At 45.1% G+C, this 27887-nt stretch overlaps 1 protein-coding gene and 1 long non-coding RNA gene across 2 annotated transcripts; one reads left to right on the top strand and one right to left on the bottom strand.

The window, feature by feature from the left end:
• The first annotated feature begins 391 nt into the window (after nt 1–391).
• On the top strand, nt 392–27887 carry LOC119399710 (mitochondrial uncoupling protein 4). Its single transcript, XM_037666541.2, has 10 exons — nt 392–784; nt 4633–4743; nt 8099–8161; nt 9670–9754; nt 13235–13357; nt 17809–17921; nt 20332–20416; nt 21467–21559; nt 23358–23460; nt 26527–27887. The coding sequence occupies exons 1-10, from the start codon at nt 682–684 to the stop codon at nt 26596–26598; spliced, it is 951 nt and encodes a 316-aa protein (XP_037522469.1). The 5' UTR covers nt 392–681; the 3' UTR covers nt 26599–27887.
• Nucleotides 16457–25744, bottom strand: LOC125759340 (uncharacterized). Its single transcript, XR_007416909.1, has 2 exons — nt 25509–25744; nt 16457–16575 (listed from the first exon to the last, which is right to left on the bottom strand). It is a non-coding gene; the product is annotated as an uncharacterized LOC125759340 (long non-coding RNA).

Genomic DNA, 27887 nt, shown 5'->3' with positions numbered 1-27887 from the left:
ATCAAAACTTAGCAAGCTTTATCGCATTTTACAAAAGAGTCAAACTGCAGTGCACGTTCCGTTGCACTCGTCTCTGTTCACGCTTCGCATGTACAGAGCTTCGATCAATTGTTTATTATTCTGATTAGACAAAAATTCAAAGAAAAGGAAAGCTGGTGGAAGTGTTCATAAGCGGAGTCCAAGCTTCTACCCCCAGATACGTTTTTTTTTTCTATAATGCGAATCCCATCTCAAAGGCTATGCTTTTGACAATGCCAAATTGAGTGTGATGTCTCCTTGTTACGTCATGACTGCCATGTTGTAAACTTCACCCATTTTGTTGTCAGTTTGGTTTGTCCAGGAGTCGGACAAGCTAGCTTCCGGGTTTTTCTCTATGCCATACCACTTCCGGCGCCGCGGCGGGCCCCGCCGCACAGCTGACGACGCCGCGCATCTTTTTTTTTGCGGGGGCGATGGTGCACCGGCGACGAGCGAGGTGCTGGCGACCCCGGATCCCGGACGGCTTCTAAAAAGTCCTAAACGACGACCTCGAGGTTTAACGTCGTGCGAAAGGAGCAAGCCGGTTGCGTCGCAGGGTGATGGCCGGCGACGCGGCGTGGTTGAGACGAGCACGCTGCTTCCGAAGACACCGCATCTCCTGATCGACGATTATTTAGTCGCGGTGTCTACTTGTCGGTCGCCATGGCGGCTACCATCACCCGAATCCCGTCCGAACCGCGATACGTCGACAGCTTTTTCTACAAGTACGCGCTGTCCGTGGCCGCCGCATCTGTGGCCGAGACGAGTGAGTGTTTGCCAGCTCTCCCAGCACGCCGCAGTGCCGTAAAACACGCGCAGTACGGCGTGGATCGCCGCACCGTTACCTCGTGTTGTGGAACCGCGCATGTTTTGTTGCTCACTTCTCGTTTTTTTTTTTTTTTTCGCGTCCCGTCCCTGCACGCTACATCGGCACCTAAAGTGCCTGTTTGTGTGTGATCTCGAAACGTTTGGGAGGAAAAAGTTGTGCGGGCGCCGCTCGCAAGGTCAGGTTGTCGCGGACACCTTCAAGGGTGGCGCGAAGTTCCCTATAGCAACAGGCGAAGCCGAGCTTAGTTTGTTACCGGTCGTGTAACGGTACCGCGGAAGGGAAAGCTTAAAAGGCGTGACAGAGCTCGAGAAGCGGCACGGACAAGAAAAAGACGAGACTGAACGCTTGTCCTCTTCTTTTCTTGTACTCGTGCAGTTTATCGCGCTCTTTAAAACCAACTCTCCTCATCGATGCATGTTATCCGGAAAGCTTTGCGTAAACGTATGCCAGGCAGCAGCGTGTGCTGAGGCATGTGTCGCTCGCCGATATAGAGGCGTTCTCAAGTTTCGGCTTGCACCAAAACTTAGGCGAACACGGAACGCTTTGAATGTTGTTCTTTATTGATGCCTGCGCAGTGCGCACTTTCGAGCTGCGAAGACGCAAGAAAACACGAGCGACTTCCTTTTCCAAGGATTGGTTGGTAAACAAGGGCAACGAGAGAGGGATGTGTTTGAAGATTGCGAGCCTAATAGGCTCCATGACAACGTCTTATCGTCACTGTTCTTCTTGGGTCGTTTGTGTCACTTTCGTTCTTGCGATCCAGAGCCCTCCACTACGGCGTATCTCCTAATCATATTGTGGTTTTGGGATGTTAAATTCCAGATATTATTATTATTACACTAACTTACAGTGAATCACATCATTTGAATTTTTCGACGAAAACTGGATGAGCAACTTCAAGATAGTTTCACTACATTTGTCTTATTTGAAACAGTATGACATGCCATGCTGTATATTCATGTCCACAGGTTAGGCGGGCAATTTAGGCAAGGTTGACACACTTGTCTGGAAAGCTGGATCGGGACTGTAAGGGCAACATCTGCTGATTACACCCGATTTGAGACAGACCACACTTCGATGGAGGCAATATGCTAGAGGCCTGTGCGCTTAGATTTAGGTGCACGGTAAAGAACCCCAGGTGGTAGAAATTTCCGGAGCCCTTTCAGATTTTGTTTCTTCGATAACTTCAATATAGCTTTTTTCTACAGTTGGCTGGCTTTCTGTTCAAGTTCATGAACTTCTATATGAGGGCACCTATATTCTTCGTTCTCAGTTCTGCTAGAAGTGTTGTGAAATGTAAAGTTAGTCAGATCATGCAGTCTTTTCCCGTAGTCCATTGGGGGACATTTCAACAGGGTTACTGTAATTCTGTAGCAGTTCTTCCAGTTTGCAGTGTATGTTTCATAGGATACCATGTGAAAAGGAGGCATGATACAGCAAAATGTAATATTGTGTACCACTTGCAGCTGCACTCTAGATAAGGTGTAAGTGTACTCTCACATTGGACTTTAACTGAACTTTATTAAGTAACTCACAAACTATTGCAGAACCACTAAATTGATGCTATTGATATCAACAATTGAAAACCCACAGAGTGGTTGTTTTGTGTGGCAGCATGCAATGCAGGTGCACGCTGCTAGCTTTTGGGTCAAACAACCAGGAATCGGTTCAGTTCATTTCACTTTATCACTTTAAAGGCTGCCTTTCTGGGGGTAATTACATAAGGGGCAGGGTTTTATTTGGATTAACAAGCAAATGGCAAATATTGCAACTGTTACAAATGAATAACTAATACGTGTGACCTGCAGTGATACAATAAGGGAATACAATAATGGTGCAGTCGCTGTATGGATTTCAATAGTGACCTGAGCATTTGGCCACCAAACACCTGTCGATAAGCTTAGAGCTGATTGCTGGCGCGCTATGTTATGCGGAGACGTCCACATTACAAAGATGTGGGTATTTCGCTGAAAATCTTGGCAAAAAAAAGAAAAAGCCTTTGTAGGGGGCTTGCTGTTGCTCTGTTCTTTCTCTGATTTTGCATACTGATCACATTTTATGGTCATCATCATTTCATGCAACACCTGCCACTATTAATTGCCTGGCTTTTAAGAAGAAACAAAAAAGAAAGAACATACAAAAGGTTGATTTTGTCGATGGGGAAGCCGGCTTCTGCCTAGATGCCTTTAGCGCAAACCTGTCTCGTTGCCTGCTGTTGCGGCAGGGTCCTTTTGTGTTCTGGAGGAGCAAGCAACTGGTGACAGCCCTCCTGGAACAACTGCTTCTTTTCAAGGCAATCATGCACCCAGATTATTCGTGGTCAAAATGAAACGACCACTCACACAAGGTTCAAAAAAGCAAACATACAGTCAAGTCCTTTGTTTCTATTAGTAGGGAGTTTTTACGCTCCTGTTTTATTGAGAACATGGAAAATCATGTCCGCCCCGCATCATCAATAATATCTCGTTTCTTTTTGTCCCAAAAGCACGATTTGGTTGCAGGGAGGGTGGGGGGCTCCGGAAATTTAGACCATCCAGCGTTGTTTCACATGCACTGACTTTGCACAGTACAAGGGCCTCTAGTGTTCCGCCTCCGTCGAAACGCGACTGCTGCGGCCAGAATCGAACCTGTGACCTTTGGGTCAGCAGCCAAGCACCGCAACCACTAAACCACCACAACGGACCCGCCTCATCAATGATGTGCTTGTTCGTTTTGGCCGTGGCAGAACGTTCTATTTTGACGTCATACCACTGTTGTCTGACCCGTTTTTGTCGGAACGTCAGCCTGCGGGATATTCGCGAGTCTGTGTCAGACGCGAAGAAAGGCATTGACCGACCCGTTTTTCTTAACAGCCGCTCTTCAACTTGGGATAGCTGCCGGTTTTGTGAGAACTTTTGCGTAGATTCCTGCTCAAACCTCATATCTCACCACCTTGTCTAATCTGGAGCATCCACAGTGTGCAGCAAGCGTGGCTTACAGGATGTGAACCAGTGTAGATAAAAGTGGAGTGGACGAAAGTTGCAATGACAAGGTCCGGGACTCTACGTGTGCTCGACTTCTCACCGTGCAACAAGAACTAAAGAGAAAAAAGAGATGCATGTATTGCACTTCCCAAGTGTATCTATGCCTGTTGCTCAGTGCCAATAATTTCAATTTTCAGCACAGGTCTCAAGACGAGCCTTTTCTCAGTGTCAAATTGCATGCTCCAACAAAAACACCAGTCGCTTATAGACTTAACGTCATCTGGGGATTGGAAAAACTACTAATGATGATAAAGTACAAAACACTCTCATTTACCAATAAATTTATCTTGAAGAGCGAAAGCACAGTTTGGAAATTGTTTAGTGTATGTTAAAAAATTATGTTGATAGAGCCTTGCAGAACACCACCTGATATTGAGATGGTCTTCCAAAGTGGCTCTCGCTAGAAAGAAAACTTCTGATCCATTTTACTGCTGTTAGTACTTAGGTTTTTTTAAGATATTTTAAGTAAAATGAAGTTATGAGGTAAAGCCTTGACACTATCAATAATTATACAATGAGAACCCAGGTCTTTGTGTGCATGTTTCATGTAAGAATTTACGAAAAACTCTTTGTTAGAGGACTAAAAAAGGGGGGGGGGGTTAAAACGAAAGAACATCGTTATGATCAAATTTAATAAGTTCTTCCGGATCTTACAAGGAATGCTTATGTAATGGCTGTGATGGTGGCTCCTGGCTTCTTCGGGATGAGTGTACTAAATATAGTAACACTGTTATATTATTTCACGTTTGTGGGAATTTGCAGCGACCTACCCACTGGACATCGTGAAGACGCGATTGCAGGTCCAGGGGGAACTGGCCGCCAAGGGTCAAATAGTCGACCGACGAGGATTCTTCAAGACTGCTGCAGGCATTGGCAAGTGCACATCTCTCACATCTGTATTTATCTTAAAGGAAATACAAAACAATTAGGAGCCCTGCCCCTATTGGGAAAATTGGGGCAAACGAAGCTTCGCATGTGCTTGCCTCACGTGCTATCTTTGTGCTTTCTTTCTTTCTTTCTTTTTTTCTATTGTGTTGCTCAGTGCTCCCTCCTAACTTCTTCCTTCCTTCATGTTGAGAATCGGATCCTTCACCCACAGGCTTAGGGGTGCAACACTTCAATTGCTACAGGCAATGACAACGGTCATTCTAAAAAGACTGGGCGTGCAAACATGGACACAAGAAAGAAGTTTGACAACGTGAAGTAATGAAAGGCAACAATCAAGTGTGGAAACGTGAAAAGACTAGTGATCTTGATAAAAGATCAGATTGCCGTATCAGAAACGGATGATCGTCGATGAGCCCACGATCGAGAGAGCATCACTTATTGAAAAATGGCGCGTACAAATACGCACGCGACCGGCGCACCTGCAAGGGCATGTATGCATACACCCGCAATTTTGTACACTGGCCAGCGCTGGGTTGTTCAAAATCCTAGCTGCCACCGAAATCTAACTCTTCGAAGCTGCGCTTAAAAGAAATTGACCGAAGCTTACAAACTTCTCATGAGGGGCTGTTCTGCCTTAATTACAGAATTCTCCACAAAATAGGGGCAGACTAAGAAGGAAGGGTTAGGCACACTAGCTAGTGCAAATACCGTATTTACTCGAGTGTAACGCGAGCATGATTGTAACGCGAGGGGTGCCTTTTCATTGCGTCCAGGAAGAAAAAAAACGGTAGTTTTGGTATTCGATTGTGACGCGAAGATCGACTTTAGAGAACAAAAATATGGAAAAAAACTCGCGTTACATTGGAGTAAATACGGTGTGTCTAGTTGTGCTTGTCTGTGCCTCCACCCTCTTGTTCTTGTTCATTTTGTGCAGTTTATTTTTCTTAAAAGTTGTGAACCAACGAGGCCAGGAACAAGGTTCCTCGAGCTTCTGGAAGAAGCCAGGATGACATTCGTAAACCAGACGGCACGACTGTCATATCTGACCACGTGAACACCACGAAACGTTGTTTGTGCTGTAATATGACAAGCTGTCGTCGCCAAACACATTTGCATTGACACAGTCAGCCCTAAAAACTTGCGGCATGTGGGTTTATCGACAGTTGTAAATTTTTGTTGCATCAAGGAATGGTGCTTTTGATTTATTGGATCGCTGTGCAGATTGCAAAGGCTAATAAAAACCGTAACTTTGAATTCGAAGCTTATATGCTGAGGCACTGCAAGGATTCACGTTTTTTGCTGATCTCGTATCCTGCAGTTCTCTGCGACCGACTCTCCACTGCATAAGCAAAGTAAAAAATTGGGCTGATTTATACTATTTGACTAGGGATGGGCGAATAGTAAATTTGAGGTTCGAAGCAAGTTCAAAGCGAATAGTGACTTGGTTGAATAATTTTGAATCGAATAGTGCAAATACTTTAACCCTTTCAGACGCCACCTATGAAGAACTATCCGTTATTACATCAAATTAAAACAACGCTCGATATTCCATTGCAACAAAAACAATGTCATAATACGCTAGTTTATGCCTGTTATAGTAATTAATTTCTAATCAAAAGTGTAATTACATATCTGTTTACTCTGAAGTCACTCATGCTCCATTTTTGCATAAATAGAATAAAATATAAGGCTAGAAATGTAGTGCAAATTTGTTTTCGGTTATGTTCATCCTGAGCAAAAAAGAAAATTATACTTCTGATGTGGCTTGCGGAAGGTGGAACGTCGAGCGACTCGTCTAACATGGTAGTGCCTTCAGCAAAGTGATCGTATGCAGCAGCACACTGCAAAATGAAGTTAAATGAAGACAAATTTATTATGCAGGAGGTTCAATTCAATTGAAGCTCAATGTATCTTGCTCTTTCGTAGGCCCTAGTCAACACAATTAGCAAGAACAAGTGGTGTGCACATTTGTGTACATAGCGTCTCAAAGGGTTAAATGCCATATTTATAAAAAAAAAAGAGCATTTTATATTTATATTTATAAAAAAAAAAAGAGCATTTTCCTGGGCGACCCAGCACGCCCGTGAGGCGGCGTTGAGGCAAGCCCTTGACGTCCCCTCATGGGAGGCCTAGGCCCGGCCACTTAAACCTGCTGGTTTCCCTTAATAAAGTTTATTCCTCCTCCTCCTCCTTTTAGTCATGACTTAACTTACTTGCACAATATTTTCAAGAATTCGAACAAGTATTGTGCGAATGTCACTTTTTTGGTTTGAAGCAAAGTGTGAGCAACTTCGAATAGTTGCAGGATTTGAATAGCAGTAGGCTGCAAGTTACTAGCGCTAGAGTAGGTTATGTTTTAAAATAGGCTATGCTTAGCACATGAAAGCCCATACACAAGCTTTTGAACCTAAAAAAGAAAATAATAATCGAGGCGCAGGTAGTATGCATGCTTGACCTTGAGGTATGGCTTCGCGGCAGTGTGCATTTCCCCTGGACAGGTTGTTTCACGGCATAGCAGCCCCACGCTGTAGTGAAAGCACCTTTCAAGGGGGTTCTTGTGGTTTTTTTGGTTGTTGGTGGCCACCGTGGTGCTGTGCCCAGGCATGCTCTGTTCCATACATCAAGTGCAAGACTATAGAAGCTAGCGAGACTTCTTGCAGTAGATGCGTTCGCACCAAGAAATAGTTTAACGATTTTGCCACCTGTAATGTTTTTTTGTTTTGTTTTTAGACTGGGTAAGGAATGGAGATGCTTTGTGCCTTAGAAATAAACAAACACCGTTATTTATATGGTTGTGAATAGGTTGTTCTGGATCGCTTAGCATCTCTTTATTTTTATATTGTGGCCCTCCACGATCAGTTCGGGTAGTGCTCAGCTGGAGTGGAGCCAATCGCCAAGGCCACGTTTACAATGACGAAATCCAAGCGCGAGATGCATGGACTTACTTCTTGTATGGGTTCCACAGCATTGCACCAATGTGTGAAACGGAGTATATTGTCCGGGTCTTGAAGGAACATTCACCATTCTGGTGGGAGAGAAGCAGTGGCCCATTGTCTGGGGCCAGAGTACGGTCGACAGTTTTAGATTAGGTACTTGAGGTCTGCACAGGTGTTACAGGAGTTGCAGATGCCCATATGTGAGTCTGCCAGGCCACAAGGGTCTTCCTTTCAGCGAAATCGCTATGTCAATCCTGTGTGTGCGCCTCTTCCTTTCCTGTGCTTTGTTTCTCCTATGCTGCAGTTTAGGAAGTGTCTGTTAAACTATGAAGGATGGATGCACACTCAAGCTCCTGCAGTGCTTTGAGCTGTGAGTGTTTCTCATGCCCCATTCACGACCGCAGTGAAGGAAGAAGGCGTGCTGAAGCTGTGGAAGGGGCTGCCGCCAGCCATCTACCGGCACCTCAGTAAGTAATCACTTCGCCTCTTGAAATCACCCTGACAAATAGTTATTGCTTTGTCTTAGAATCATGCCTCGTGATACTATTCAGTTCCTGCTAATATTCTTTTGTTTTTAAAGCGCTTGACTTAACTGAAAAAAAAAAGAAGTATTTGGAAGGATTTAAAGCTCAAGTGCATCCTACTGTGAGGGTTTGGATATACGTAAATGTGTCTTTAAATGTTTTAGGGTAATGGTTGTGCTGCAAGGGAAATCTTTATGATGAATGCTAAAGGTATCCTGATTCATCTTTTCATGAACTTTTTTTGTAGTACTGGAGATGTTAGAGGGCGTTAGCGTATCATCACTAGTGTACCGCCGCTTTCGTTACTTCAGCCTAAATCTTGCTGCACTCAAACCTCGATATAAAGAACACGGATATAACGAATTATCGGTTATAACGAAGTAAATGGAGAATAGTCTTTTCGTAGATACATTCTAACGAATAAACGTTTATAACGAATTTTCGGATATAACGAAGTTATTTTCGTGGCAGATGGGACTTTGTTATAATGAGGTTTGGTGTATATGCAGTTGTCAGGGTTATTAATGGTACTGCTTATGGCGTTAAGCTGTGTGTTTTTTAAGTGTTCCTCCATGTAATGCACCAACTTGACTTATGGGCTTCTGGCACTGCTTGACAGTCAGGAGCGGTGACATGTATTTTCGAAGCAATAAAAACTCTAATGCATGCTTCTTGCTTAAAACTGACTAACTCTGCAAATATAAAAATTGGGAAACTTTTTTAATTTCATAGGAAAGTTGGTGTCAATATCCTGGATCTACACTTTTGTGAGATGGTGACAGCAAAATTTGCTGATCCCTAGTTCGGATATTCGAGGTTGCGCATACTGGCACTGCATATCCTTGTTGATCTGGCATGGTAAATCGAGAAGCATTTAAAGAATACGGAAATAAACAGAGCCTCTACCTTACATAGTATAGAATAGTACAGTCGAACCCACATATAATGAATTATTATGTTTTATCGAACAGTTATAAAATACCCTTGAGTATATTTTCAATATTAAGTATTTCGTACATTGAATTACCTATATATACTAGAAATGTTTGCGATCCCCCTCGGGTTAGACGTATCCGGGTTCGACTCTGCATCTTAGTGATATGGAATTCATTTATTTAGTTGGCGAGTTGTGACATGCTTTATAGAACCTGTTTTATAAGAAAAAAAAAATTGTGAAGTTTAGAGTTTGCTTTTTGATCGATGACAATGTCTTGCTTGGTCATTGCACAGTTGCGAGCAAAAATCTAGAGACCGCAGTTGCTGCGTAAATTTGCACTTGCTGCATACGCCTGATCCACTAACATAATGCATCAAAATGACGCTGTAGTGTACTGTTGATAGACTTGTTTTTTAAATGCCACGTGGTCTCTAGACTGTTGCCCCAGACTGTTCCTTCTTTTGACTCGGTGACACTGGTCTGTGCATGTGTTTGTGTGTGTGCGTGTGTTCAGTCTACAGCGGCTGCCGGATGAACTTCTACGAGAGCATGAGGGACCGGTTCCTGCGGAACAAGGACGGCACACGCGCGCCCCTCTGGTGAGGGGCTCGTCCGCCTGTCTCGGTCGGAGTCGGTCTATAGGGAAACTTGTACTGTACTAGTCATTTAGTGCGTATGGATAACTGATAGCACTTGCCTCTTGTCTCTGGAACTACTCTTTCGATGCGTAAAAACTGACAGGTAGTGAAGCTGTTCAAGGAGAATTCTGCAATGGTTTTTCGTGTTGCAATGAAAGCCAGTGCGGGACGGTGGAATCGTTATCAAATTTAAATGCAATGAAACTTGCGTCAAAGACCCCAATTCGCTGCAATTCTAAAATAAAAGTCGCCACGTGTATTGTATATGCATTGTAGTCGACAACAGCTTACGCAAACAGCTTTTGAACTCGGTGATTCTTAATCTTTGTTCCTCGCATCTCATTATATTGACTCATCATTAAGAGGTCAGCCCGGGGCTTGAACAGCTGCTGTGTGGAAAGCCGACATAGTGCTGCAAAACGGCCTGCATTGGAGCTTTAATTAAGAATTAGCCAGCCATAACTGGGCTGAAATATAGCAGCAACTGCTGCTGCTGCTGTGTTAGATGAACTAGCAAACAAACATCTAGTATTTACAAGCAGTGTAAGAATTCACTTTGTACAGCTTTGTTGCCTCACTAGTTGCCCAGATTGGCACACATCTGCGACAGAGTAATACGTGTTTTGCTTAACGTACCTGAAATCTTAAATAATGGCTGCATGAAGTGAGAAAAGCACGACACAGCAGAAAATTTGGGAAAAGTTTTAATTTCTTTTTAGCATCTTCCCTTGTGATCTCCGTTTCTTGCTTCATGCATTGTGTGCACAACGGTTAATGCAAACTGACTGTAGTGCTTTTAAGATATCCTAGTCAGTACTTTAAGCCCTGGGGCATAATTTCCGTGCTGTTTTGTTTGGTACCTAGTTTGAAGGAAAAATGAAAGAGAGGCTAGTCGCATATAAGGAAATGTAGCTCGTGACCCTCGTCGTAATGTCACAGAGCGTGCATTGCAAGGCAGGTTATTTGCATTATAACCGTGAAGTGACACTGTGCATCGACACAAAGGAACAGTGAGAGAGAGGAGATAAAGAGCATAAGAAACAAAATTTCGGGGAGCTTTGCTCTTTGCAGACTACTTTGCTGTCCAAACCATTATGGGAAGATTGTCAGTGCTTGAGAAACCATTGTCACACTTTCTTGTGTGCTTAATGGAACCTATTTTTCTGTTTTTCTTAGGTTTGCGCACAAAGCTTTAAAACAGCGATAAATACGTATTCGCTTTTCTTCACTTTTTCACATCGTTGCTAGATGGCATCAAATCCAGATGCGTACGATTACTAGGGCTCGAAGCTGGCTTCATAGCTGTTGGTGCAGGCTGTTTCCAGTCATAGCCAGAGTTACAAGATGCCTATTGTTTCAAAACCTTATGCAATACTTGTCATTACTCGGTATAGATTGCACTGCGATAGTGTCTTGTGGTAATAGCCATCGATTGACAAATTGTTGGTACTAAGTGAATAACGGTATTTAGAACATGGACAAGAAATGCAGACAGACGGTCTGTCGACTGACTACGTGATCTTTATTGCAACGAGACAATATACAGAAAAGCAATGCCTACTTGACATGTACACAACACTAGGTCAACATCATTGCGAGGGGAAATGAAGACAAAAGAAAAAGGAAAAGAACAAAATTTTCTAAGCAGTGGAAACTGTCAGTTCAAAGAGCTCAAATAAATTGTTGGTATTACTTGTGTGAGGCTATTGCTATCAGCCTTGTGGTTTCAATAAGGTAGTAAAAGCACTCTATGCACTCCTTTGTCGCTTCACTACAGCTGGAGTTACATTAACTTTGGCAGATCATTCATGATTGGTTCTAATCATCCCGCACCTCCAAGGTTTGATTGACACGTTTGTTATTTAAATTACTCTTGATGGCAGTCTTTGTTTGGGGTCTTGAGCATGGCTCAACTTTGCAAGGCTAGGTAGGATACTCTATTTCATGTTCAATCTACTGACCCTGTAGATAAAGTAAGTGCACTGTAGAGCAATATTGTTTTCATATTGTCCATGTCAGTCAAAGTTAACAGAATGTGAAAGCAAGCTAGATGTGAAAAGCCACTCAGGTGGGAGCTTCTGATGATGCAGTGGCCAACGTCAACGAAAGAGCAAAAGTCGATGTATTTGTTTCTGCAGAATAAATATGTAGGCAACATTGTCACTGGTTGCCCTGAAATTTGCCAGTAGCTTAACACATTCTGCAGACACTGTGACTCTCTTTTATTTTGTTGATTTCAATAGGCATTTTTGTTGAACGTTAGGCTTCTTTGACTTGAATGTACCAGCAGTCAAGACACTGCTGAGCTAGGTTGGTAGAGAAGCACTTCTGAAATACCAAACCGAATCTTTGCCTCTCTGTATTTATGTTTACCAAGCCTTTTAAAAAATATATTGAACTACAATATATATAATGATGTAATTACTCAATTCAGCATCTAAGCTTCATAATGCAAAAATAACTGGAATACATCATAACTAGGGGTGGGTGAATATCAATATTTCAAGTGCAAATTGAATCCGAATAATGAAATCCAAGTGCGGAGTCAAATAGAATATTTCTTGAATATTTTTAGATATGAGTAGTACAACAACTGACCTTTGTAAAAAAAAAAATAAAGAATTCACCACCTGACCATGAAAAAGTAAGTTTGTTGTACAACAAATATTATGCTGGAAATTTAACTTTAGTGCGGTGATTATGACCTAAATTGAAAGGAGTTAAAGTGGACAAAAAGCACCCTTTCTGTTGGCAAGGTCTGAAACCACTTTGAATTACGTGTACAGTGCTCTACCAATTGAGCTAGGATGGAGGGCGCTCTCTCGTCCACTTTTGTTGGGTATTTACGTGCGTTTAATCCCTGGGAGTGTTCGCCAGCACCACTCGTAGCCAAGGCAATTCGAAGGTTGCGGGTTCCATTTCCACCGACGGAAAGGGTGCTTTTTCATCCACTTTAATTCCTTTCAATTTAGGTCGCAATCATTTCACTAAAGTTAAAGACAATTACTCATGTCCCTTTGGTTTCCTTGGCTTAATTAAGTCTGGTGGTTTCATTAGTTGTGTATGACAAAGAAATGAGCCCATCGAACATTTCCCCTTCTTTCGTAATGCATCCAATAGCAAGGCACGCAAAATTACACCAGAGGTGATTGTATTGCTGAAGGTGACTGCTAAAGAATATCGCTTCTGAATAGAACTCACCTTCACTCTGCAAGGGACACTACCATGGCTAATGACTGTTACGGGATACTTCTGTTGCCAGTGGTTTGTTTCTTATCATGCTGCGCTGCGAGTCTGGCGAGCTCGTCAAAAACTGTGCTTACCCCGATTCCCATAATTCATGGTGCCTGAACGAATTCCGTTATGCTGAGCTGGCCACTACAGCCTTTAAGGGAGGTGCCTGACAAGGCTTCCATTTCTTCCCCACTCCTTTATCTGCAGGAAATCTGTCCTCGTGGGGGTGGCAGCGGGCGGCATGGGCCAATTCCTGGCCAGCCCAACAGACCTGGTCAAAGTGCAGATGCAGACAGAGGGGCGCCGCGCTCTCATGGGACTGCCACCCAGGTGAATGAAGCAGCTGCCTCCTTGCATTAAACCTTGTGACCACCATGGCAAAATTTGAAGGGTCGGGAGCAAAAGGCCGCCACGACACTACAGTTATTAATGTAGTTATGAGCTTAGTAAAGTTTAGTAAAGTTAGTTGCGAGTGACACCCTTTTCTGTTCTGTCTTAAATTCTTTCTCGATGGTACGCATCTTTTTTGTATTTCAGTATTTGTGAGCTCTTTATGAGCATGACTTTGCATCTTTTACGGTGCATAAATGTACACTCTAAAGGGTGTCCAATAGTGGAAGTACGAATTATACCATTTGCTGTACAAAGTACTCAAACGGTGTAACAAAGTACAAATTATGCCCTTCGCTGGGTGTATAGTACGTGTCAGTACACTTTTACACCCCTGGAGGTCATCTTGTTTGTCTGACAGTGATGCTGAATTTCTTTTCTTGAACAGTGTGCATTCAACACCGTAAGTTAAACTCATTTTTTTTTTTTTTTGTGAATGATGTGTTCGTGTTAGTGGGACATGGCATGCTTGCTACAAGAATAAACTTGCATTTGTTGTTAACTATGCACGCCTTCAAGGGTGCACAACTTGTAACACCCAGTGCATTTGTCTCTTCTAGAAATATTAAATGAAGCGCACCTTGTCATGGCTGTCGTTGTGCGCTGACTGAGTGAAACAAGGGGAACAGATTGAGGGGCACGATTTTGCTTGAACACCAGCCAGATAGAGCCAATACAGTCAAACCTCGATATATCGAACACGGACATATCGAATTATTGCCTATATCAAACGGTTCCTATATCACGTGGGAAATCGCATGCATTTTTAATTTTTTATTTCGAACGAAGTTTGACGTATAATGGATATATCGAACTCGGCCACCCCAAACCGCCCGCGCTCCGTTGACAGGCGGCGAGCTTTCCCGCAACTCTCGAAAATAGCGGTAGCGCGGTGGGCGTTTACGACTGCTGCACACATCGATGGCGCCGAGTGCGCCACTTGAACGTAGCGGCATACGCACGCCGCAGCCTTGCAGCAATGACGCACTGCACTTGTTGCACCAGCTCCTCCTTGATAGTATCGCCAGGCATCCGTCGCATCGGTCGTTGTGCTCGTGTGTTAGGCCTGCCGCGCGTTGTGGTGTGTGTAGCGATGGCTGCAGACGCGAAGAAACGGACGACCCTGACTTTTGCAGCAAAACTGGAAGCAATCCAGGCTGAAGGCGTGGGATTCGGACCTGGTGCGTCAGGGACGGAAGGTATGCCTTATCGTCGATAACTGCACGGCACACCACACCGATGCCCAGCTGAGCAACATCGAAGTGGTATTTCTGCCGCCCAACACCACTTCGAAGCTCCAACCGTTGGACCAGGGCATTATCCGCACATTTAAGTCTATCTACAAGCGTCGGCTGATCGACATTTTGCTTGTAAGACTCCGGATGGGCCAAGATCTGAAGATCGATCTTTTGGGCGCCATCCAAATGCTCAAGGCGTCGTGGGAAAACGTCAAGCAGTCGACGATAGCCAACTGCTTTCGGCATGCGGGCTTCGGTGGACGCACTGACGAAGCATCAGTGGAAGAATCCGAGGAAGCTGAGTTGGCACGCGCAGATGAAGAAAGCGAGCTCGCCGAAACGTGGAGCAAGCTGGAGAGCTTTGTTGGTGCGGAGCCGCAAAGCATGTGCATCGAAGACTTCGTTGGAGGTGACGACCAGGGTTGCCACTGACTTTCGAGTAAATGTCGCCAAACGACGAGCAAAAAGTCGCCAAAAGTCGCCATTTTTTTACAAATTACGCCAAGAAAGTAGCCATTCTAGATATGTGCGGCATACCCAGTAATAAAAATTTCCACTCACGTAAAGCCCCGTAGAACACAGTACCATCCAAGACCCTTAAATTATATTGCTGCTTCTCCGACTCCGCAAGATGTGCGTGGTGGCGCAAGGGTGAATGAACGAAACGCTCATGATATCCTTCCATCCCTGTCCTCTCGTTTCAAAGCTAAAAGTGTGGTATGAACCTTGGGCGAAAACCGTGAAAGCATTATTTGTAGACAGCTTTACGTACCCTTATATGAATTAAAAGGATTAAAAGGTTTATTGAAGGTAACACGACAGAATTCTTACAAGAACCGATCATTAGTGAGTCTTACACCGTTTCAGTGTGAACTAATATGATACCGGACATCACCGACCCTTTCTTGTAGTTACTTATATCTACACGCGTCAATCCGATGCGTTATTGCTGTATAACAATGTAAAATGTTATACAGCAATTGTTTTTATTGAACACGCTCACCAAGAACAGTGAAAAATGCCTCAATAAATAATTTTTATTGCAGAAATAACCGCGTATCCGCCTCTCTTCGCTATTCCAAAACAGTCTTTGCGAGCTGAACTGGGGGTACTGCAACAGTGAATAAGTCGCCAAGCTATTCACAGCAGTTGGAGCTTTGGCGGAACAAGTGATCGGAACACGCGGCCAACCCGTCGTCTTGCCCCTTCAGATGCGAGACTTCAGATAAGCTTAAAGCGCCTAAAGCCATAAACCTATAGTCAACCACTGCCCCCTCGCGGTTTGCAAGGCAGTCCGCTGACTTACATTTTGCTAGAATGTCGCTGGGGGACGTTCCAGTACCTCCTGCATCTAGATGGCATCCCGAACTAAGGATCCCACTCACTGATCTTATTTTCACAGAACATCAAATAAACGTTTTATTATCTCTCTAGATGAATTGAGGAGGTACACACGAGTTACAGGACGGACATGCCGAATGACGCGTAATGTGCACATTCTACTCGTGGGTATAAAACCAAGAAAAATAATGAGAATGTTGCCGCTCATTCGTTGGGAAGACACTGAGCTTAGGATTCAAAACTCGGTGGAGACCTAAGCCGAAAATCGCCAAAAATTCGCCATGTCGCCATTCATAATTTTAGGTCGCCACGGGCCTCTCAAATTCGCCAATTTGGCGAAAAGTAGCCACCATTGGCAACCCTGGTGACGACAGCACTGGTACAACGGCGGAGCTAACGGATGTAGAGATCGTCGCCGAAGCTACCGCTGAGCAGCTGAATGAAGACGCTGCCGAGGTGGATCCCGCAAGCGCTGATGGTGCCCCGCTCCCGACATCAGCTGAGGTCGTAGCCGCTTTGGCCCTTGCGCGCCGCCACTGCAGCGCGATTGAAGGCACCGGCCTTTCACTTGTGGATCGCCTGGACTATGTTGAGGACGCAGTCGTCAAACACGCCATTGCCAACAAAAAGCAGGCTACTCTTTTTCAGTATTTTAAGCCAACACAATAAATACTTTGTTTGAATCTTCAAGTGAGTATTTACTGCACCACGATTGGTTCGTTGGTTGTTTTCCACAAGTTCTTGACGCATTTTTTACGTGATTTTTTATATCGAATTCTGGATATATCGAACTATTTCGCGATCGCCGTGCCGTTCGATATATCGAGGTTCGACTGTAGATAGTGAATCCAAGGAAAGGGTGCATTATTCGTAGTTTTTAATTGAACCGTAGTCACTACGAGGTAACGAGAAAATGAATGTGTTCGAAGAAACAACTTGCTGCCAGAAGGGACAAAACCTGCAACATTCCCATTATGCGTGCAAAATGACATGAACTTAAGTCCTAGTTTTAAATTATAGTTTGTAACAGTGCGTGCATCTCGGTGTGTCATGCTGTTCTGATGTGAAAGCAATGGGTTTTGTATTTAATGAAAGTAACCACACACAGGATTGATGATTGGACATTTTAGCGACACATTGCACCCTGAAAAGTGTAAGAATGCTCAAGAATTCTCTTTTTTTTAAATATTTTTTTCACCCTTTAAAGATGAGTGTTGCCTTTAAACAACATGCTACACTTGTCCATAAAGGGCTAGCCAGTTGACTGTTAGTTGTTAAGGATTTCTTAGTCAAAATAACGAAGGAGTGGGCACGGGCAGGGCACGTCCGCATAGGTCGTTAAGAGTAACGGCCTGGATTCCAAGAGAAGGCAAGCGTGCGAGGGGGAGGCAGGAACTTAGGTTGGCAGATGAGATTAGGAAGTTTGTGAGGCTGACATGGCCACAGTAAGCACAGCACCAGGTTGATTGGCGAAACGTTGGAGAGGCCTTATTGCCCTGCAGTGGGCGCAGTCAGGCTGACTACGATGCAACAGCAAAATGCACAGTCACTGGCATTCCTGTCATTCTCACACGTTAAAGATTTGTCATTGTGAAATGATTCCGAGAAATCTTTACTTGTGCAAGAGATTACTATGTTTTAAGCCGATCCCTGTTCAAGATTAACCGCGCACATCCAAATCTCATTGAGCTAACAGGCGGCATGGACGTCTGTTGGGATGCTTCAACAAACTCGCATAAACAATGGTGCCAGATTCCTCTCTAAGTGATGTTCTGAGAAAAGCGGCGAATTGTTTTCTCGCTTTGGCTACAGGGTAACGGGCACTTGGCAAGCACTCAAGAAGATTGCCTCAGAAGGTGGGATCCGGGGCCTCTGGAGAGGGGCTGCTCCAAACGTCTACCGGGCTGCGCTCGTCAACCTCGGCGGTTAGTGTTTCCTACTACGTGCACGCTTTTTCCTGCAGCTTGTAGGGCGAAAAAAAGAAAAATTAGGCTGTAATACTTAATGTTATACTGCACCTTTCAAGCTGGCTTCACTGCAATAGAGGGTGTTGTAGGGAGGAGCCCCCCCCCCCCTCCCCTCCTCTTTTTTTTTAATGGCTTTTTTTCCACTGGTGATAGCTAGAACATCGGAAGTGCAGATGTTTGCGTGTTTCTGAGAACATTATTTCAATAGCGTTAAACATTGTGTTATAAAACTAAATCAGTAATCACATCCACTGATACCGAACATAGACTCAGTTTGAAGATGTGTGCAGTCGATGATAGCTCAATTGTTGTGTTAGTTACCTGCATGTGACTGCTACTAAAGTGCTTAATGGCACAGCTTTGTCCACCATGCTTTGAACGCTGATGATGATTAGGAAACTGCAAGGAACACTTGTGAACCTGCATGTAGTATATACAGTCAACGTCCGATTTTTCGGACTTCCTAGGGACCGCGAAATCGTCCGAAAAATTGGGCAGTTCGAAAAAACGAATTCATACTTTTTTATTCTGCTCAAGCGGTGAAATCACCACAGCCACGTCTGAAATAGCTTTAATACCTCCCAGTACAATTATCAGGCATTTTGGTGCGAGCTCAGGCTCTCGCAAATACATTCGGTACCTGCCGCGAACCCCGCTTAACTTCGTACTATCGCGCTCAGTATGAGGTACACCACGCGAGCGCGTGGCCGTGCGCTCTGCAAAGTTTTACAGTGGCGCCAATCATGGCATATGTTCGAGTTATCGGGAGAGAGTTTGGCTGTCCGTGCGAGTGTGCATCCCCTCCACTTGCTTTCACCCTCGCCCTCGTTTTGTCCTGCGGTGATACCAGCTTCAAAAATGATGATTTCGAGTGTGAAAGCAAGCAAGTGGGGGGGCACTCTGCGCTCGCAGGGACAGCCAGATTCTCTCCCAGTAACTCGAAAATATGCCATAATCGGCGCAACTGTACAACCTTGCAGAACGCTTAGCCACGCGCTCGCGTGATGTAGCTCATACTGAGCGCTATAGTACGTGCCAACTGCCACTTTTGCATATCGTGATGAGCGCCGCTGATATCAGCAAAGTGCAGAATAGGTTACGGCTCTCTCGCATGGAGCGTTTGGAAACGATGACGCGGAACACAATGACTGTGGCGGAAGAGCAGACGACTCGTCTGGCTTTCCCCAATGCGTGTGCGCATGTAAACGATGCACACACACATCGCCGAATGTCCGCCGATACGGAGCATTTGCTGCCGTGTCAAGCCGATTGTTTCTAGTTGTGTGCAGCACATCGCCAACTAAGCTGACGCCGTCGCTGTACTGTTGCGATATCGTACGCACGCATTTATCATGAAAGGGTTCGTGATGCGCACTTTGTTACTGACCGCACACGGGCGCGGCAATGACGAGCTGGTTTCGTCGGTGAAGGCAACGCGTCTGTGCGGCGCACTTGGCGGTCTCGCACAAAGAGGCAGCAGGAATGGCGGCGCGGCGCGTTTGGATTCTCGCCTAGATTAAATGCGTGCAGTACGCATGCAACTGCGTTAGGCCACATGCACTACCGAACAGTTAACTGAAGATGCTTGTCATAAGGGTTGTCAGCGATTAAGCCGTACTGGCGCGTTTGCCACCTGCCGCCATCACGCCTCTGTGCATTTCCGCTGCTTATCCGTAAAGACATTGCCGCACTGCGCCGTGATAGCGGCCCCTTTGAATTTTTGGTCTGCTTTACCCCATAACGCTTCGGCATTGCGGCAAAGCTGACTTTTGGACTCTGCTGCTGTCGCAAACAGATCGACTCGTGAAAGCGCTGGTTTGAACCTACGAGATGATAGACGCGGCAGAGGTGGGGCCTTCGAATAATGCCTTTCGGACCTGCAATTTGGGCAGAAAGTCCGAAAATCGGACACGGAAGAGTTTCAGCGTCCGAAATTTCGGACGTTCTAATACATTGACGTCTATGGGGCTGGTGACGGTGCCGCGAAAGCGTCTGAATTTTCGAGCATGTCCGGAAAATCGGGCGTCCGAAAAATCGGCAGTTGACTGTATATCTTAAGGCTGTAGAAAGGTCTGAAGCGAAATCTTCGGCTTAGCGAGAGCGGTGAAGCAGTTTTCCAAGATAAGCTAGACTGAAGCAGAATTAAGGAGAAAGTTGGAAAAAAAGCATTGAACACAGCCGTTTGCAGTACAGCACGCCGAAGGTCTTGGAAAACTGTTGGCTCTTGTGTGTTCACTATGTGACGAGCTGTCAGCTGTCATGTGTTTACTGACAGCTGTTGTGGGAGGGTCTTTGATTTCCTTTCAACGTGTACTGATAGTGTATCATGGAACGGTTGTCCTCTCATGGCGCTCCTTCCTTTGTGCAGATCTGACAACGTACGACACAGGAAAACGGCTACTCCTGCAGCATACGAACCTCAAGGACAACTATTTCACTCACTCACTCGCCAGGTGAGCTGATTGTTGCTGCTTTTAGGGGCAGTTCAGCCATGTACTCAACCTTGTTTTAACTACTCAAACAGGGGCACGTGCTAATATGCACCGATGATGCATGGGCAGAGCATGCATTGCTACTAAATGCTTTATAAGGCCTTAAGAATTGTCACTTCACATACTCGTTAATACGTACCGGCTGGAAATGCAGCATAACTACACACTAAACGGTAGTATGCATTAGCCACCAAGTACAAATTTGCATCTCCTAACGTGTGCCGTCGCAGCCAAATACTGCCTGTTGGGTTAATGTATTAATGAGTAGCCTGTCGGGTTAATGCGGCAATGATGACCTTCCTGCAAGCGATGTGCACTCTGCGTCTCCACTCTGCACTAGCGGTTCCTGGCAGCTGAGGGGGGCACGTTTGGGTTGTCACCTGATAAAAGTGTGCAGTATGGTTACAACAGCGCTACACTTGCCGTACGCTTGCCACATTTGTTGCGGCGCTATGCTTGCCGCATTCAGTGTGACGGTGTCAATGCTGTGAGGTTTCTTGGTGCCCGCAGCCCACGATGCTCAACACGTCAGCAGCGAACTGCTTATAGTGCAGTTCTTTTTTGAATTAGCGCAGTGCACTGTGACACACAAAGCTAACAAGAATTTAAAAAAAGAAAGATGGAGTGATGGCTGTACCATAGGTCGGCAAGAAATGTGGAGCTTACTCAGACTCACTCATGAAATATAATTCGCCCTTAGAGCTCACTCGGACTCAGACTCACCCAAATTTGCCTCAACTGGACTCACTCGGACTCAGACTCATTGAAATTTCTCTCGGCCGGACTCGAACTCACCCAAATATTACTCACACGGACTCACTCAGACTCAGACTCATGGCTCTGTCTGAGTCAGTCTGAGTGAGCTGACTCACGAGTGAGTTTGCCGATCTATGGGCTGTATGAACAAAAGTAAAAAGAAAAATTGAGTGAAAACATTGCACGTGTCAAAAAGTTTTGGTGGTTCAACTGTTTTTGTGGTTGGCTTTGACAAATGATTCTTGCGTGGTGCAGTGGCATGTCTGGCCTGATAGCAGCAACCCTGGGGACACCTGCTGACGTGATCCGCACGAGGGTCATGAACCAGCCGACAGACAAACAGGGAAGGTGAGTGGCTCGCATTGGCGACTTTTCGTTCTGCATCTTGAAGGCCACTGTAATTTAAAAAAAAAATTCTCTTGAAGTGATGCGCAAGTAGACCCTCTTTGCACTGCTGCCAGCAGCAGTGGTTTCTCAAGCTTGGCTTTTTACAACTGCCTGCGTTTGGGACCAGTTGCTATGGCAACCTTAAGTTTAGCTTGTAAACCAGAGGGGACAGTTCTTTTCGCAGGTAACAGTGGCACCAAGATTTGTTTGCTCTTTGTAATCATTTTTATTTATTCAGTTGAACCATAATGAATATGGATGTAATGAATCATCTGTTATAAAGAAATAAATGAAGAATACTATTGAAATCAATGCAGCGTTCCAAGTGTACGTTTATAATGAATTTTCAGATGTAATGAAGCTATTTTCAATTCAGATGCAACTTGTTTATAATGAGGTTTGGCTGTATCTGTACATTTGCTGTGCCTCAGCAGAAAGAGCTGCAATCTTGATGTGCATTGCCTTGTGTTCCAGAATGTGGAGGACTCTAGATATTAATAGGCTAAGAAATGTACCAGGCTAAAGAAGATAATAGCGTTTTAGGACTGGGGCTGACTGCAGACTAAATTTGCAGAGGCACTTTACTCACTGTGATGTATTGCATGCAGTGTTTTGAGCCATATTTAGCTCATAATATTGCGTAGCACAAATTCACAACAAGGACACGAACAAAGACGACAGACCACAACCGTTTCCTTCAACCCTGCTTTTGAAGAAAGTGTTTGTGGCTTGTCGTTTTTTTTTGTTTGCGCTCAGTGTGCTCCGAGGATTGTCCGAATTAAGCAGGTTTTGTCCATATGTGACCGAATTCATGAGAGTTTTATGCCATTTAACAATGCATACACTTTCTGAGACCAGAGAACACATCCGGATCATCCGATTTTCCGAATTAACGAGCTTTTACTGTACGCTATTCGAACTACAGTAGCCTCTCAGTAAACAGAAATCTGTTAAACGAAACTGCTGCTTAAATGGAACAAGTGCTTCTGACAATATTGGTTTCGTTCTCGTATTCTGCACCCCTGGTCATCTCTCAGTAAATGGAACTCCTGTTAAACGGAACATATTTTCCTGGTACCTTCAGGTTTCGTTTAATGAGAGTCTACTGTATTCGATTCAGAATTATTCTACCAAATCACCATTTGGCTTTGATTTCGCTTCGAACTTCAAATTTACTATTCACCCATGCATAATACTGTTATTTCTTGTCTTGTGATCTTGATTTAATCACTGTCAATCAGAGTCACTTGCTGAATACATCTGCGGTCCGTGTGCATTCACGTATGTACTGCTGTGTGGCTGTGAGAATGCTTTCGGCTTTGTATAAAATGGGGATTTATTGCACCACTTATGCAACAGTGCCCCATAGACAACAGTTCTTCTACAGAACACTGAACGATCTAGAAAGAGACACCCACACTGTCTGTCATCCTAACTGTACAACTACAACATTAGCTATTGTTGTTACGTCTGTGTGCCTTGCAGTGCAGCCAAACATTAGGAGACGCAAGGGGGTCTAGTGCCTCCGCAGTGTGTGTTTATTTGTGCTGAAGTTTAGTTTTGCTGTACACTCACACCTCATTATAACGAAGTTACATCTTACACGAAAATAACTTCGTTATATCCGAAAATTTGTTATAAACGTGTATTCCTGACACTGTATGTATTGCAAGACTATTCTTCATTTACTTCGTTATAACCGATATTTCGTTATATCCGTGTTTGTTATATTGAGGTTTCGCATTCGTTTCTCATGCAGGGGCCTGCTGTACAGCTCTCCGCTAGACTGCCTACTCAAGACTGTGCGGGGCGAGGGATTCAAGGCTCTCTACAAGGGCTTCTTCCCCATCTGGGCGCGCATGGTCAGTGCCCGTGTTTTACAGCGAAAGCTGTTATGAGATCATTTCACCGGCCGTTTTTGGTGCCGTAGTTGTCCGCCGCCGCCGCCGCCGCCGCCGGTGTCCGTAACCAGTATCGCTCGAAATAAGAAAAAAAAACTAAATAAGAAAAAATTCCAGGATGGAACGAGGTTCGAACCTGGGCCCTCTGCGTGGGAGCCCAGTATTCAACCTCTGAGCCATGCCGGTGCTTGAAACTGCTTTGCAAAAAGGTCCTACACAGGCTTCATGTCGGGAAGGAACCACATTAGCATATGCAATATGGCGTGGTAGAAGAGTAAAATAAGCACCAAGCGTCGCACAACGCGATTTCTGTAACCAGGCGTCAAACAATGCGAATTGCGCAACGAGTAGGTTGTTGAATGCTTCTAACCCATTACAAAGAGCTCTGCCATAATTCTTCATCGTCATCAGGCACAGCATCAACAAAGTGCGCATAATGCCTTACATGCGTTTAGCAGGTACCACGGCTCTCTGTAGAATGACGAAAAATGGCACAGTGCCTGGTGCCCTACTTCTAAAAAATTACAATGATTTATAGCGTAGCGGGTTCATCGCAAGTGCACTTGTATTGGTTGCCAAGGAAGCCCATAAGCGCATGATCCATTTCCTCGGGGTCTCAGTAAAGTTCTTCCCCCCCCCCCTCCGTCTCTCTCCCACGTCAACGTATGTTATACAGCATGACGGGCGAGGGAAATAGCGACCGGGCGTCATCGAATGCAAATTACATAACTGGTGGGCCGTTTAAACCTTCCAACCCATTAAGTCAAACCTCGATATATCGAACACGGACATATCGAATTATTGCCTATATCGAACGGTTCCTATATCACGTGGGAAATCGCATGCATTTTTAATTTTTTATTTCGAACGAAGTTTGACGTATAATGGATATATCGAACTCGGCCACCCCAAACCGCCCGCGCTCCGTTGACAGGCGGCGAGCTTTCCCGCCGCGCTCCGTTGACAGGCGGCGAGCTTTCCCGCAACTCTCGAAAATAGCGGTAGCGCGGTGGGCGTTTACGACTGCTGCACACATCGATGGCGCCGAGTGCGCCACTTGAACGTAGCGGCATACGCACGCCGCAGCCTTGCAGCAATGACGCACTGCACTTGTTGCACCAGCTCCTCCTTGATAGTATCGCCAGGCATCCGTCGCATCGGTCGTTGTTGTGCTCGTGTGTTAGGCCTGCCGCGCGTTGTGGTGTGTGTGCTCATCAAACAGAGACGCGCAGACGCGAAGAAACGGACGACCCTGACTTTTGCAGCAAAACTGGAAGCAATCCAGGCTGAAGGCGTGGGATTCGGACCTGGTGCATCAGGGACGGAAGGTATGCCTTATCGTCGGTAACTGCACGGCACACCACACCGATGCCCAGCTGAGCAACATCGAAGTGGTATTTCTGCCGCCCAACACCACTTCGAAGCTCCAACCGTTGGACCAGGGCATTATCCGCACATTTAAGTCTATCTACAAGCGTCGGCTGATCGACATTTTGCTTGTAAGACTCCGGATGGGCCAAGATCTGAAGATCGATCTTTTGGGCGCCATTTAAATGCTCAAGGCGTCGTGGGAAAACGTCAAGCAGTCGACGATAGCCAACTGCTTTCGGCATGCGGGCTTCGGTGGACGCACTGACGAAGCATCAGTGGAAGAATCCGAGGAAGCTGAGTTGGCATGCGCAGATGAAGAAAGCGAGCTCGCCGAAACGTGGAGCAAGCTGGAGAGCTTTGTTGGTGCGGAGCCGCAAAGCATGTGCATCGAAGACTTCGTTGGAGGTGACGACAGCACTGGTACAACGGCGGAGCTAACGGATGTAGAGATCGTCGCCGAAGCTACCGCTGAGCAGCCGAATGAAGACGCTGCCGAGGTGGATCCCGCAAGCGCTGATGGTGCCCCGCTCCCGACATCAGCTGAGGTCGTAGCCGCTTTGGCCCTTGCGCGCCGCCACTGCAGCGCGATTGAAGGCACCGGCCTTTCACTTGTGGATCGCCTGGACTATGTTGAGGACGCAGTCGTCAAACACGCCATTGCCAACAAAAAGCAGGCTACTCTTTTTCAGTATTTTAAGCCAACACAATAAATACTTTGTTTGAATCTTCAAGTGAGTATTTACTGCACCACGATTGGTTCGTTGGTTGTTTTCCACAAGTTCTTGACGCATTTTTTACGTGATTTTTTATATCGAATTCTGGATATATCGAACTATTTCGCGATCGCCGTGCCGTTCGATATATCGAGGTTCGACTGTACACAGGGCTGAGCCATAATTCATCGTCGGCAGTCGTCGCGTCAACAAAGTGCACATAATGCCTTACAGACCTGTAGCTGGTGCCTCGCTTCTCCGCCGGATGACGACTAATGGCTTAGTAGGTGCTTCCCATCTTCACAAAAATTGTGATTTATGGCGTAGTGGGTACCGTTCTAGTGTACTTGTATTGTAGCCCCAAGAGAGCTTACAACGGGCACTAGAAACGGCCGCTCTTCCAGCTTTCGCTGTGACTGTGCTGCGGTATCGGCGCAGGCCTGACGTTTTTTTTTTTCCTGCTCACTGCCACGCAGGAGATGACATGCTTGAATTTCAGCTGTAGTGGCGGCATTTCAATTTTGGCAGGATGGAAAAAGAATGTAAAAAATTATGCAGAACACACTCTTTGGGGACAGTTATCTAAGTTAACGCGATTAGCATTAAAGTGGGGGTGCACCTGTAATTTTGATTTTGGGGTGGGAATGTTATTATTTCTAAAGATATTAATGACATTTGTTTTATGTTATGCACTGATACAATGTTAGGCTTGATTTGCATAGCTCTCAAATTGGCGCAAGTTTGAGTTTTGTGTCTGCCTGTCGCTGTGTGTGCTATGTCATATTTGCGTTACGTTCTGCCATAAAACTATTTCTTAACGAGGCTATTTAACACTTCTTGTGAGAAATATGTGTACATTTTTCTTCAAATTGTTCCCCAAACTTACGCGTCCATCTCGAATTCTCACCGCTATTCTTCACTTTCTTTCTAATCTATCTTGCAGGCACCATGGTCTTTCACGTTTTGGGTCACGTACGAGGAGTTCAGACGTTTCGCCGGCGTCCGCTCATTCTGAAGACGGCAGGCCCAGCTGACTTCTTCAGACCCACAATCCCATGTTCCTGCCTGACTTTGTTTTGCATTGTTTTTCATTCCTCTTCGTATCAGAAAGAGAAAAAGAGCACTGTGGTCATAGCTCTTCGCTGGGAGCCACTGCCGGCACGAAGCGTGTGCAGTATTCTACAACCTTACGTTCATTTCGCCACCCCTCGGTGCACTTGCTAGAGGCCATGCAACCCCATCACATTCTATTTAGTTATTGTTGTTCTCGTAGTTGTTATTGTTACTGTTGTTTTGGATGCGTATGGGAGTTTGCGGATGACAGCTTGATTGGGTCAGGTGTGGCTTGTAGAGCAGAGGATGCGTTTGTCCGATATCACGCAAGCTCGGCTGCGTGCGTACAGCGCAGCTGTGATGCCAGGTGGTACTTGTGCGAGTGATGTAGCCGTTTACTCTAAACAATTGTCACGTTGCGTCACAATTGCGTTGCAACGGTCACGATAGATCATTTTCGTTGGCCAGTAGCCATTTTTACTATGATGTTCAGGAAGCATTCAGGGCGTTGTGGCAATCGATTCTTGGAGATGTTTATGATATTTTTGCTTCACTGTGACGTTGAACGGATGCGGTTGCTGCCTCAGGCCTTTATTTTTCTACTTGAGGAATGATCATTGAGTGGTATACAAGCTCTGCAACACGTTTGGTAACGATGAGAGTTACGTACTGTTGAGCTGTTTCTTGCCTAAAGTTAGGCGGCTGTGCAATGCTTGATGGCTGGTAACATTGAAAAGGCCTTGTGTTGATGGGTTGGGATTAGCGAGTTTTCTTACATTTAATTGTGTACATTGTGTGTTTTGTTCCTTTAGTGCTGTATTCCTTGCTTGTGAGGCTTGCTTTTTTTTTTAGATTGCTTTTTGCTCAAGTTTCCTGTGGTAGTCGGAGTTTTTCGTGGCATTTTGCATTGCATGCAACTCAGCGTCGTAAAATGTTTCCCTTCCGCCTGATTATGAGGAGTTCACTGTCCACTTAAGGAGTATTATTTGATGCCAAAATATCAAACTTGTCAGACTGGAAACAGTCATTATCATACAGTGTATGCAGAGACGAAAAGAGGGGTATACGCGTGCGCTTCAAATGAGCATTGTTCAAAAGATGAGAATTTTCTGTACGGTGCGCTAGTTTCTGTGTCATATCTTACCTATCAAAGTATTTCTTACTGTATGAAGTGTTAGCATTTTTTTAGTGTTTATATAATTCATGTATAGAAAGTGTTTGCTGCTGTACGAAACGTTCCTTGTTTCAGTA

This window comes from Rhipicephalus sanguineus, chromosome 7, assembly GCF_013339695.2.
Source record: "Rhipicephalus sanguineus isolate Rsan-2018 chromosome 7, BIME_Rsan_1.4, whole genome shotgun sequence".
NCBI classification, from domain to species: domain Eukaryota; kingdom Metazoa; phylum Arthropoda; class Arachnida; order Ixodida; family Ixodidae; genus Rhipicephalus; species Rhipicephalus sanguineus.
This window is presented reverse-complemented; position numbering and strand designations above follow the sequence as displayed.

What these genes read in the sequence shown, in the direction of transcription:
- LOC119399710 (XM_037666541.2), top strand. Translation starts at nt 682, where the DNA reads ATGGCGGCTACCATCACCCGAATCCCGTCCGAACCGCGATACGTCGAC. An exon ending in TTCACTCACTCACTCGCCAG is followed by an intron (nt 20,417 to 21,466) that starts GTGAGCTGATTG and finishes TGCGTGGTGCAG; the next exon opens with TGGCATGTCTGGCCTGATAG. An exon ending in TCCCCATCTGGGCGCGCATG is followed by an intron (nt 23,461 to 26,526) that starts GTCAGTGCCCGT and finishes TCTATCTTGCAG; the next exon opens with GCACCATGGTCTTTCACGTT.